Raw genomic sequence first — 12,036 nt, 5'->3', positions numbered from 1 at the left:
CTTTTGAAGTTGAGCCAGCCTGAATTTCAATAACCCAACACTCGTGAAGGATTCTTTTTCTTTTTTTTTTTTTGTAGAGACAGAGTCTCACTGTACCGCCCTTGGGTAGAGTGCCGTGGCGTCACACGGCTCACAGCAACCTCTAGCTCTTGGGCTTACGCGATTCTCTTGCCTCAGCCTCCCGAGTAGCTGGGACTACAGGCGTCCGCCACAACGCCCGGCTATTTTTTTGTTGCAGTTTGGCCGGGGCTGGGCCTGAACCCGCCACCCTCGGCATATGGGGCCGTCGCCCCACTCACTGAGCCACAGGCGCCGCCAAGATTTTTTTTCTTTCTTTTTTTGGCCGGGGCTGGGTTTGAACCCACCACCTCCGGCATATGGGGCCAGCGCCCCACTCACTGAGCCACAGGCACCACCAAGATTTTTTTTCTTTCTTTTTTTGGCCCGGGCTGGGTTTGAACCCACCACCTCCGGCATATGGGACTGGCACCCTACTCCTTGAACCACAGGCGCCGCCCAAGATTTTTTTTTTTTTCTTTAGAGACAGTCTCACTTTGTCACCCTCGGTAGAGTGCTGTGACATCACAGCTCACAGCAACCTCCAACTCCTGAGCTTAGGCAATTCTCATGCCTCAGCCTCCAGAGTAGCTGGGACTATGGGCACCCATCACAATACCCAGCTATTTTTTGTTGCAATTTGGCAGGGGCCGGGTTCAAACCCACCACCCTCGGTATATGGGGCCGGTGCCCTACCCACTGAGTCACGGGCGCCATCCCATAAAAGATTTTTTTTTTTAACTTTGTTAACACATTCTAATCAAGAACTGTGGATAAGACTAAAGATTGGAATGCATTAAGGATATCCTTTATAAAAAAAAATGACAGACATCAAAGTGACATTAATAAATAGCAACACTTCAGGTTCAGTTATTTTCTTTTTTCCCTTTTTTTTGAGACAGGGTCTCACTACGTCCGCCTCAGTAGAGTGCGATGGTATCACAGCTCACAGCAACCTCAAACTCTTGGGCTTAAGTGATTCTCTTCCCTCAGCCTCCCCAGCAGCTGGGACTACAGGGCCCTGCCACAATGCCTAGCTATATATATATATATTTTTTTTTTTTGTAGAGACAGAGTCTCACTTTATGGCCCTCGGTAGAGTGCCGTGGCATCACACAGCTCACAGCAACCTCCAACTCCTGGGCTTAAGCGATTCTCTTGCCTCAGCCTCCCGAGTAGCTGGGACTACAGGCGCCTGCCACAACGCCCGGCTATTTTTTGGTTGCAATTTGGCCGGGGCCGGATTTGAACCCGCCACCCTTGGTATATGGGGCTGGAGCCTTACTGACTGAGCCACAGGCGCCACCCGCCTAGCTATATTTTTTGTTGTTGTTATTGTTGTCTTTTTTAAATAATTTTTTGAGACAGAGTCTTACTTTGTCACCCTCGGTAGAGTGCTGTGGTGTTACAGCTCACAGCAACCTTTAATTCCTGGGTATAAGCAATTCTCTTGCCTCAGCCTCGTAAGTAGCTGGGACTACATGCACCCGCCACAACACCCGGCAATTTTGTTGTCGTCGTTTAGCACGCCCAGGCTAGATTCGAACCGCTTGCCTCGGTGAATGTGGCTGGCGCCCTAACCAAGCCCCATAGTTTGATTTTTGTTTTAAAAAGCAGCCAGGTGGGCTCAGCACCCATACCACAGTGGTTTCAGCGCCGCCACATACACAGAGGGTGGCGGGTTCAAACCTGGCCCAGGCCAACTAAGCAAAAATGACAACTGTGACAAAAAAAATAGCTGGGCATTGCGGTGGGCGCCTGTGGTCCCAGCTACTTGAGAGTCTGAGGCAAGAGAATCACTTGCAGGTGGTGCCTGTGGCTCAGTGGGTAGGGTGCTGGCACCATATACCGAGGGTGGCAGGTTTGAACCCGGCCCCATCCAAATTGCAACAAAAGAATAGCCAGGAGTTGTGGCAGGCACCTGTAGTCCTAGCTACTCAGTAGGCTGAGGCAAGAGTATTGCCTAAGCCCAGGAGTCGGAGGTTGCTGTGAGATGTGATGCCATAGCACTCTACTAAGGGCCATAAAGTGAGACTCTGACTCAAGAAAAAAAAAACAAAAAACAGCCGGGTGACTCAGTGCCTGCCGCTCAGTGATTATGATGCTGGCCACATACACCAGGGCTGGAGGGTTCAAACCCAGCCCAGGCCTGCTAAACAACAATGACAACTATAACAAAAAAATAGCCAGGCATTGTGGCGGGCGCCTGTAGTCCCAGTACTTGGGATGCTAAGGCAAGAAAATCACTTACGTCTAAGAGTTTGAGGTTGCTGTGAGCTGTGACACAGTTTACACTCTACTGAGGGCAACATAATGAGACTCTGTCTTAAAAAATAAAATAAAATAAAATAAATTGATAAATAGGGTGGCGCCTGTGGCTCAAAGGAGTAGGGTGCCAGCCCCATATATGGAAGGTGGCGGGTTCAAACCTGGCCCCAGCCATAACTGCAAAATAAATAAATAAATAAATAAAATTAAAATAAAAAAGCAGCCAGGCCCAGGTATGGTGGCTAATACCTGTAATCCTAGGGAGGATTGGGAGTGCTTGAGGCCAGGGGTTCCAGACCAGCCTAGGCAACTTACTGAGACCCCATCTCTAGAAACATTAGCCAGGCATGGTGGTGGATGTCTGTAGTCCCGGCTACTTGGGAGGCTGAGGCAAGAGGATCTTGGGTGCTTTGAGCCTAGGAGTTGGAAATTGCAGTGAGCTATGATGATATCCCTGCAGTCTAGACTGCGCATCAGAGAAAAACTCTGTCTCTAAAAATAAATAAATAAACAAACAAATAAATAAATAATAAAAAGGCAGCCAGGCCTGTAATCTTAGCAACATGTGAGGATGCTTGAGAACAGGAATTAGAGACCTGTGGGGGCAAAATATCAAGATCCCATCTCTTTTTAAAAAGTGGTGGAGGTATAATTATCGCCTGTTTTCTCAAACTGGCCATAACACTCAAGCGCCAGCTGATCCTCATCATTTTGAGTAGGAGAAACTTTGGGAAAGTTGAATCTCCAAACAAACTTAGCAACTACGATTCCAGGACATGTGACCTTCCTTCTTTGAGCAGGGACTAAGATTCTATTTCCCTATTCTATTGTGACCTTCGTTCTTTGAAAGGAAATAGAATGAAAGGCTGTCCTTGGAAATAAGTTAATGATGCTGAGGAAAGATAGAAATGGGGACAGGGGCTCTGCGCTCATAGCTCAGTGAGTAAGGAATCAGCCATATACGCTGAAGCTGGTGGGTTCGAGCCCAGCCTGGGCCTGCTAAACAACGATGACAATTGCAACCAAAAAATAGTCGGGCGTTGTGGCGGTGCCTATAGTCCCAGCTACTTGGGAGGCTGAGGCAAGAGAATCACTTAAGCCCAAGAGTTTGAGGTTGCTGTGAGCTGTGATGCCACGGCACTCTACCAAGGGTGACATATTGAGACTCTGTCTCAAAAAAAAAAAAAAAAAAAAGGGCAGCGCCTGTGGCTCGGTGAGTAGGGCACCAGCCCTATATACCAAGGGTGGTGGGTTCAAACCCGGCCCCAGTCAAACTGCAACAAAAAATAGCCGGGCATTGTGGCGGGCGCATGTAGTCCCAGCTACTTGGGAGGCTGAGGCAAGAAAATCGCCTAGGCCCAAGAGCTGGAGGTTGCTGTGAGCTGTGTGACGCCATGGCACTCTACCAAGGGTGGTAAAGTGAAACTCTGTCTCTTAAAAAAAAAAAGAAAGAAAGAAATGGGGACAGGCGGGAAGTTCTAGGCATGGACAAGAAGAAGAGTCCTCTAGCTATACATGTTGAATTCTTGCTATAGGAACCACATCCTGACACAGACATGCGGTGTACCATCAGGAAATGCTTCATAATCTCAGTTGGCGTCATATTCCTGTGGCTCTTCATCACTTTCGAAGTCCCCAAGGAAACTGAAGATAACCAAAATGTGATGATTACCAAAGGCCAAGTAGCAGCTCTTGCTTAGCTTGGGAATCAGAGATCTAGGGTGTGAATGGCATGCACCAGCACATTCTTGGAAACACCTGCTTCTTGTACCTTTTTTACCTGAGAGCAGGAAGTTCCAAAGGGATCTGGAATATGGACCTGGACCCATTAGTCCCTAACTAAGTAGCAATTATTTTTCATATTTTGTTAAGGTAAAGAAGAGAACAAATATTGTTTGGGCCCTGGATATTTTTACAAATGGCCAAGCATCCTGGGAATGTGCTGGGTTCACTATTGGGCAGTCGTTTTCAACCTTTTTTATCTTATGGCACCCTTGAACCAATAGTTAAACTTATGTTGATCAAAAAAAAAGGCCGGGTGCAGTGGCTCACGCCTGTAATCCTAGCACTCTGGGAGGCCAGGGCGGGTGGATTGCTTGAGCTCACAGGATCCAGACCAGCCTGAGCAAGAGCAAGACCCCATCTCTACTAAAAATAGAAAAACTGAGGCAAGAGGATCGCTTGAGCCCAAGAGTTGGAGGTTGCTGTGAGCTATGATGCCACAGTACTCTACCTGGGGCAATAGCTTGAGACTCAGTCTCAAAGAAAAAAAAATATATACTTATTGTGCTTTAAATGTCTTTTTAAAATAATTTAATTAATGATCTTTATAAATTTTTGTGGCACGCCTGAGATACTCTTGTGGCACACCGGTTGCCAATGATTGCTCTAGGGAGAGTGATCCACTTCACCATTTTTTTTTACAAAAGCTTGTGGGAATGGGCGGCGCCTGTGGCTCAAGGAGTAGGGTGCCGGTCCGATATGCCAGAGGTGGCGGGTTCAAACCCAGCCCTGGCCAAAATCCAAAAATAAATAAATAAATAAAGTCTGTACTTTTATAGAAAAAAAAAAAAAAGCTTGTGGGAAGCCAGCGGAGGGTAAACTTGTTCTTTTGGTAGAAGGATGTATATGTTTTACCTTTGTCAATGCCACAGCAGGCCAGGTATGGCAGCAAGAAGGACCTGAAACTAATAGAAGACTGGCAGAATATCACCGTCAAATTCATGGAAAAAATCCAGAAGAGAAGAAAGAGTGAGTAGCAGAGAGAGGGAGGAATTGAGTATCTCAGGGGAAGAAGGGACAGCAAAAGCGGTCAGTTTTCCGGGAGGGAAAGAAGGAAAGGGAGGAAAAATGGCAGGACTGTGCACAGGAATATTTGAATCCGGCAGACAATTCTCTCTCCCTTCTCCAAGATATTTCTATATCAGGGGTATGAGGAAGAAGAATGGAAAAGGAAAAGTTAGTTGTAGGAAATAGAATCGTTAGATTAGGAAACATTTGGATTAGAAAGGGTTTTAGGGTCACATAGTGCAGCTCCCTCAGTTTTATGGATTAGGAACTAAAAACTCAGGGCTGACGGGGCTTGCTCAATGTCACAGAGTCTAGGGTGGCACCCATAGCTCAGTGAGTGAGGGTGCCAGCCACATAAACCCAGGCTGGCAGGTTCAAACCCAGCCTGGGCCAGCTAAACAACAACAACTGCAACAAAAAATATGTGAGCATTGTGGCAGGCACCTGTAATCCCAGCTACTTTGGAGACTGAGGCAAGAGAATCCCTTGAGCCCAAGAGTTTGAGGTTGCTGTGAGTTGTGATGCCACAGTACTCTACAGAGGGCAACAAAGTGAGACTCTGTCTCAAAAAAATATATATCACAGGGTCTGTGACAGAGCTTGGATGAGAACTTGGGCTTCTAATCTCTAAAGTCCTCTTTCTAATATCTTTTCTTCAAAGGAGAGCTTTGGGAAAATGAGTAAACAAAGAGAATCATACTTACTATAATAATAACCAATCTTTATTGAATACTTAAACCATGTGCCACAAAGTTCTAGCCTCAAAGAAGACTCAGGGACCCACACGGACTCAACATCACCTAACTTAGCACTTCTCATACTTTAACATACATACAAGTTACCAAGTGAGGGGCCGTGCCTGTGGCTCAAAAGAGTAGGGCGCCGGTCTCATATGCCAGAGGTGGCAGGTTCAAACCCAGCCCCGGCCAAATACTGCAAAAAAAAAAAAAAAAAATATATATATATATATATATATACACATATATATATTGAAAAAAAAGTTGCCAGGGCGGCGCCTGTGGCTCAAGGAGTAGGGCACCGGTCCCATATGCCGGAGGTGGCAGGTTCAAACCCAGCCCCGGCCAAAAACCACAAAAAAAAAAAAAAAGTTACCAAGTGATATTGTTAAGATTCTTTTTTTCCTTTTTTTTTTTTTTCAACGAGTCTCACTCTGTTACCCCAGGTTAGAGTGCCATAGTGTCATAGCTCACAGCAACCTCAACCTCTTGGGTTCAAGCCATCCTCTTACCTTCTGAATAGCTGGGACTATAGGCACCCACCACAATGCCCCGCTAGTTTTTCTATTTTTAGTAGAGATAAGATCTCACTCTTGGGGCGGCGCCTGTGGCTCAGTGAGTAGGGCGCCAGCCCCATATGCCGAGGGTGGTGGGTTCAAACCCAGCCCCGGCCAAACTGCAACAAAAAAATAGCCAGGCGTTGTGGCGGGCGCCTGTAGTCCCAGCTACTCGGGAGGCTGAGGCAAGAGAATCCCGTAAGCCCAAGAGTTAGAGGTTGCTGTGAGCCATGTGACGCCACGGCACTCTACCTGAGCGTGGTACAGTGAGACTCTGTCTCTACAAAAAAAAAGAAAAAAAAAAAAAAGATCTCACTCTTGCTTAGGCTGGTCTTGAACTCCCGAGCTCAAGAAATCCACCCATCTCAGCCTCTCAGAGTGCTAAGATTACAGGCATGAGCCACTATGTCCAACCTAAAATGCAGATTCTGATTAACTAGATCTGAAGTAGGGTTGAGAATCTGTATTTCTTTTCTTTTCTTCTTCCTTTCTTTCTTTTTTTTTTAGACAGTTTCACTTTTTTTTTTTTTTTTGTAGAGACAGAGTCTCACTTTATGGCCCTCGGTAGAGTGCCATGGCATCACACAGCTCACAGCAACCTCCAACTCTTGGGCTTAAGCGATTCTCTTGCCTCAGCCTCCCGAGTAGCTGGGACTACAGGCGCCCGCCTCAACGCCCAGCTATTTTTTGGTTGCAGTTCAGCCGAGGCTGGGTTTGAACCCGCCACCCTCGGTATATGGGGCCGGCGCCTTACTGACTGAGCCATAGGCGCCGCCCAGACAGTTTCACTTTATCACCCTCGGTAGAGTGCTGTGGCATCACAGCTCACAGCAACCTCCAACTCCTGTACTTAGGCAATTCTCTTGCCTCAGCCTCCCAAATAGCTGGGACTACAGGAGCCTGCCACAACACCCGGCTATTTTTTGTTGAGTTTAGCAGGGGCCAGGTTTGAACCCGCCACCCTTGGTATATGGGGCTGGCGCCCTACCCACTGAGCCACAGGCGCCGCTCTTCTTTCTTTTTTCTTTTTCTTTTTTGGAGACAGAGTTTCACTTTGTTGCCCTCAGTAGAGTGCTGTGGCATCACAGCTCACAGCAACCTCCAACTCTTGGGCTTAGGCAATTCTCTTGCCTCTGCCTCCCAAGTAGCTAGACTACAGGCACCTGCCACAATGCCCGGCTATTTTTTTGTTGTAGTTTGGCCAGGGCCGGGTTTGAACCCACCACCCTTGGAATGTGGGGCCGGAGCCCTACCCACTGAGCCACAGGTGCCGCCCTCCTTTTTCTTTCTTTTTTTGGTTTTTGGCCGGGGGCTAGGTTTGAACCCGCCACCTCCGGCATATGGGACCGGCGCCCTACTCCTTGAGCCACAGGTGCCGCCCTCTTTCTTTTTTTTGAGATAGTCTCACTCTGTTGCCCCAGGCTTGAGTGCTGGGGCATCAGACATCAGACTAGCTCATAGCAACCTCTGACACCTGGATTCAAGCAATCCTCGTGCCTCAGCCTCCTGAATATCTGGGCCTATACGCACCCGCCACAATGCCCCACTAATTTTTCTTTCTTTTTCTTTTTTTTTTTTTTTTTTTTGCAGTTTTTGGCTGGGGCCGGATTTGAACCCGCCACCTCCAGTATATGGGGCCGGCGCCCTACCTCTAATTTTTCTACTTTTTGCAGGGATGAGATTTCACTCTTGCTCAGGCTGGTTTTGAACTCCAGAGCTCAAGCAGTCCTCTCCTACCTCAGCCTCCCAGAGTGCTAGGATTATAGTCATGAGCTACTGTGCCCAGATGAGATTCTGTTTTTCTGATAAGCTTGCAGATGAGGCTGATGTTGTTGGACTAAAGGGCCATACTTTTTTTTGAGACAGATTCTCACTATGTTGCCCTGGATAGAGTGCTGTGGCGTCACAGCTCACAGCAACCTCAAACTCTTGGGCTTAAGCGATTCTCTTGCCTCAGCCTCCTGAGTAGCTGGGACTACAGGTGCCCACCACAATGCCCGGCTATTTTTTTGGTTGCAGTTGTCATTGTTGTTTAGTGGGCCTGGGCCAGGCTAGAAAGGCCAGCTTCGGTGTATGTGGCCGGTGCCCTACTCACTGCGCTACGGGCGCCAAGCCTAAGGGGCCACACTTTGAGTAGCAAGGATGTAAACATTGCTTCTGTCAAAAGAAAGAACAGATGGAAAACAAGAAAGGGAAGAAAGGAAAAGAAGGTCCCAAGCAGTACCCAAATCCCTGACTCTTTGACAGCGCTCACCACTACCACATGCTGACAATTCTCCCTGTTTTACCTCTCTTTAGCGTGGCTGACAGTGGGGATCTCCTCTGTGTCACAAGGAGATAGAAAGAGACTGTTCACCACATTAGTCTCCGTGTTCCGTTCCACCTCTAAGGCTGAGCGGAAATATTTCACCGTGCTGGTCCACTTGGCAGATTTTGATCTCACCTGGCTCAGAGAAACTGTTGCACATATTTCAAGCCTCTTCAGCGCACAGATCTTGGAAGGGCAGTTGCTACTGATCCATGCTCCATCTGATGTCTACCCCTCTGTGGATGAGGCCTACGGGGGGGAATTCTATTCCAAGCAGAACATAGATCACGCCTTCCTTGTCAGCTTTGCCACAAAGCTCTCTGATTACTTCTTATTAATAGAGGACAATGTCTTTTGTGCCCCCAACTTTGTCACCCACATTGTTTCAAAGGTGGCCGAAATGAAGTCCAACCCCTGGGTGCTACTGGAGTTCTCCAACAGGGGCTCCCTTGGCAAACTGTTCCACAACAGAGATCTCCCACTCCTGGCCCATTTCCTTCTCCTCTTCTACAAGGAGAAACCCCTTGACAGATTGATCTCTCATTTCCGTACCCTCATGGTCCAGGAAAATCCAATCTTCTGCAGACCATTTCTCTTCTACCACAGGGCCACATATGGCATCTTCTATGACAAGCAGAAGGCCATAGCATTTCAGGAAAAGAGCCAGTTTGGTCCTGACAACCCACCTGGAGCTGTTTTCACAGATATGAGAGTTTTTGATGTTCATTTCCCGTGGGAGGCCTACACTCTGGATGAGTCATTTTTTTGGACATCCGATGTAAGTATAGGAAACCACCTGACTGTGATTCTGAACCAACCAGCAAACCTGAGCAGAGTGCAAGTGCTAACTGGCTCCATAGTGGATGGAAGGTATTCCCTGGAGAAGGGGCAAGTGGAGCTAGGATACAACCCTGAGGGCATGCCTCAGTCCTGCACCAGCTTTGCCTTCCTAGGCAATCTCTTGGAAGGACAGATGGACCAGGTGATATTTCTGAAAAGCATGGGGTATCACGTGAGTTGCGTGAGGCTGGTGGTGAAAGCGGAACAGACTGGTGGTCTCATGATCAGGCATATCTACCTCTGGGAGGCAAATGCCAATAAGAGGAAGGTGATCGAAGTTGATGATGAACCCATAGGAGTATGAAAAATTAAAATCTTAAAGCCATTTCATTGTAGCCATTTCATTATAACACGGGACATACAAGGAAAGGAGGGACAGAGAGAAAATACTCATAGAATATCTTTTGCTGGGGCAAACATAGCTTACCCAATTGTGTGCACTTACGTGTTCACACAATGTTAAAGGTAGGGGTAAGGTGTAATGTGGTTGAGGGGAGGGCAAGCGGGAAAATCATGGAGTGTTCCTAGAATTGACATAAGCAGACAAGAAAGGGTGGCTCAGAGCTCGTAGCTTGGCAGCTAGGGCACCAGCCACATACACCAGAGCTGACAAGTTTGAATCCAGCTGGGGCCTGCCAAACAACAATGATAACTACAACCAAAAAATAGCCAGGGGCGGCACCTGCGTCTCAAAGGGGTAGGGGACCAGTCCCATATGCCGGAGGTGGCGGGTTCAAACCCAGCCCCGACCAAAAACTGCAAAAAAAAAAAAGAATGAACATTCAAAAATAGCCAAAAGTAAAAAAAAAAAAAGAAAATAGCCAGTTGTTGTGGTGGTGCTTATAGTCCCAGCTACGTAGGAGGCTAAGGCAAGAGAATCTCCTAAGCCCAAGAGCTGTAGGTTGCTGTGAGCTGTGATGCCATAGCACTCTACCCAGGGCAACATAGTGAGACTTCGTCTCAAAAAAAATAATAATGGGCAAAGGATTTGAATAGATATTTCTCCAAAGACAATACACAAATGGCCAATAAGCACATGAAAAGATTGTTCTTTCAGCATTAGTCTTTAGGGAAATACAAATCAAACCCACAGTGAAATACCACTTCACACCCACCAGGATGGCTATAATTTAAACAAGAAAAGAGAAACATTGCTGAGGATGTGGAGGAGAAACTAAAACCTCATACATTGCTGGTGGGGCTGTAGAATGTTGCAACCACTTTCGAAAACTATTTAGCAATTCCTCAAAATGTTACATGGAGTTACCATATGATCAAGCAATTCTACTCCTAGGTACTACTCAAGAAAATAAAAACATGGCTGGGCGCCTGTGGCTCAAGCAGCTATGGCACCTGCCACATACACCTAAGCTGGTGAGTTTGAATCCAGCCCGGGCCCGCCAAACAACAATGATGGCTGCAACCAAAAAATAGCCGGGCGTTGTGGCGGGCGCCTGTAGTCCCAGCTACTTGGGAGGCAGAGGCAGGAGAATCGCTTGACCCCAGGAGTTGGAGGCCGCTGTGAGCTGTGACGCCACAGCACTCTACCCAGGGTGACAGCTTGAGGCTGTGCCTCAAAAAAAAAAAAAAAGAAAAGAAAAACATATATCCACACAAAGACTTATACATGAATGTTCATAGCAGCACTGTAATAACCAGAGTGTGGAAACAATTCACATGTGTATCAGCTGATGAATGGGTAAGAAAAATGTGGTATATCGGTGAAATATTATACGATAAAAGTGAGTGAAGTAAAGACACATGCTATAACATGTATGAACCTTAAAAACATTATGCTGCATAAAAGAAACCGGTCACAAAAGGCACCATATATTATAGGATTCATTTATGTGAAATGTCCAGAATATACAAATCCATAGAAACAAAAAGATTAATAGCCACGGGCTGAAGGAAAGAAGGAATGGGGAAGGACTGCTAATGGGTATAGGGTTTCTTTTGGGGGTGATAAAATGTTCTAATTGATTGTAGTGGTAGTTTCACAACTTTATTTTGTGGTGGGGTTAGGGAGGCAGAGTGTCTCTCTATTGCCCAGGCCAGAGTGCCATGGTGTCATAGCTCACAGCAACCTCCAACTTCTGGGGTCAAGTGATTTCTCCTGCCTCCACCTCCCAAGTAGCTGGGACTACAGGCGCCCACCACAACACCAGGCTATTTTTTGGTTGCAGCCGTTGTTGTTTGGCGGGCCTGGGCTGAATTTGAACCCGCCAGCTCAGGTGTATGTGGCTGGCGCCTTAGCCACTTGAGCCACAGGCACCGATCCTATTTATTTATTTGTTTGTTTATTTATGTATTTATTTTGAAACAGAGCTTCAAGCTGTCACCCTGGGTAGAGTGTCGTGGCATCACAGCTCACAGCAACCTCCAACTCCTGGTCTTTTTTTTTTTTTTTCCAACTCCTGGTCTTAAGTGATTCTCTTGCCTCAGCATCCCAAGTAGCTTTGACTACAGGTGGCCGCCA

The 12,036-nt window shown here is 47.0% G+C and overlaps 1 protein-coding gene across 1 annotated transcript; it reads left to right on the top strand.

Annotated features, from left to right (window-relative positions):
• Window positions 1-4,970: 4,970 nt before the first annotated feature.
• On the top strand, window positions 4,971-9,632 carry LOC128596418 (alpha-1,3-mannosyl-glycoprotein 4-beta-N-acetylglucosaminyltransferase-like protein MGAT4E). The gene is given in 3 exon segments (XM_053606064.1): window positions 4,971-5,076; window positions 8,708-9,577; window positions 9,580-9,632. Coding segments are annotated over 3 exon segments (1,029 nt in total).
• Window positions 9,633-12,036: the final 2,404 nt, after the last annotated feature.

This window comes from Nycticebus coucang, chromosome 10, assembly GCF_027406575.1.
Source record: "Nycticebus coucang isolate mNycCou1 chromosome 10, mNycCou1.pri, whole genome shotgun sequence".
NCBI lineage: Eukaryota > Metazoa > Chordata > Mammalia > Primates > Lorisidae > Nycticebus > Nycticebus coucang.
The sequence above is the reverse complement of the archived record's forward strand: the minus strand, read 5'-3'. Positions and strand labels throughout refer to the sequence as shown.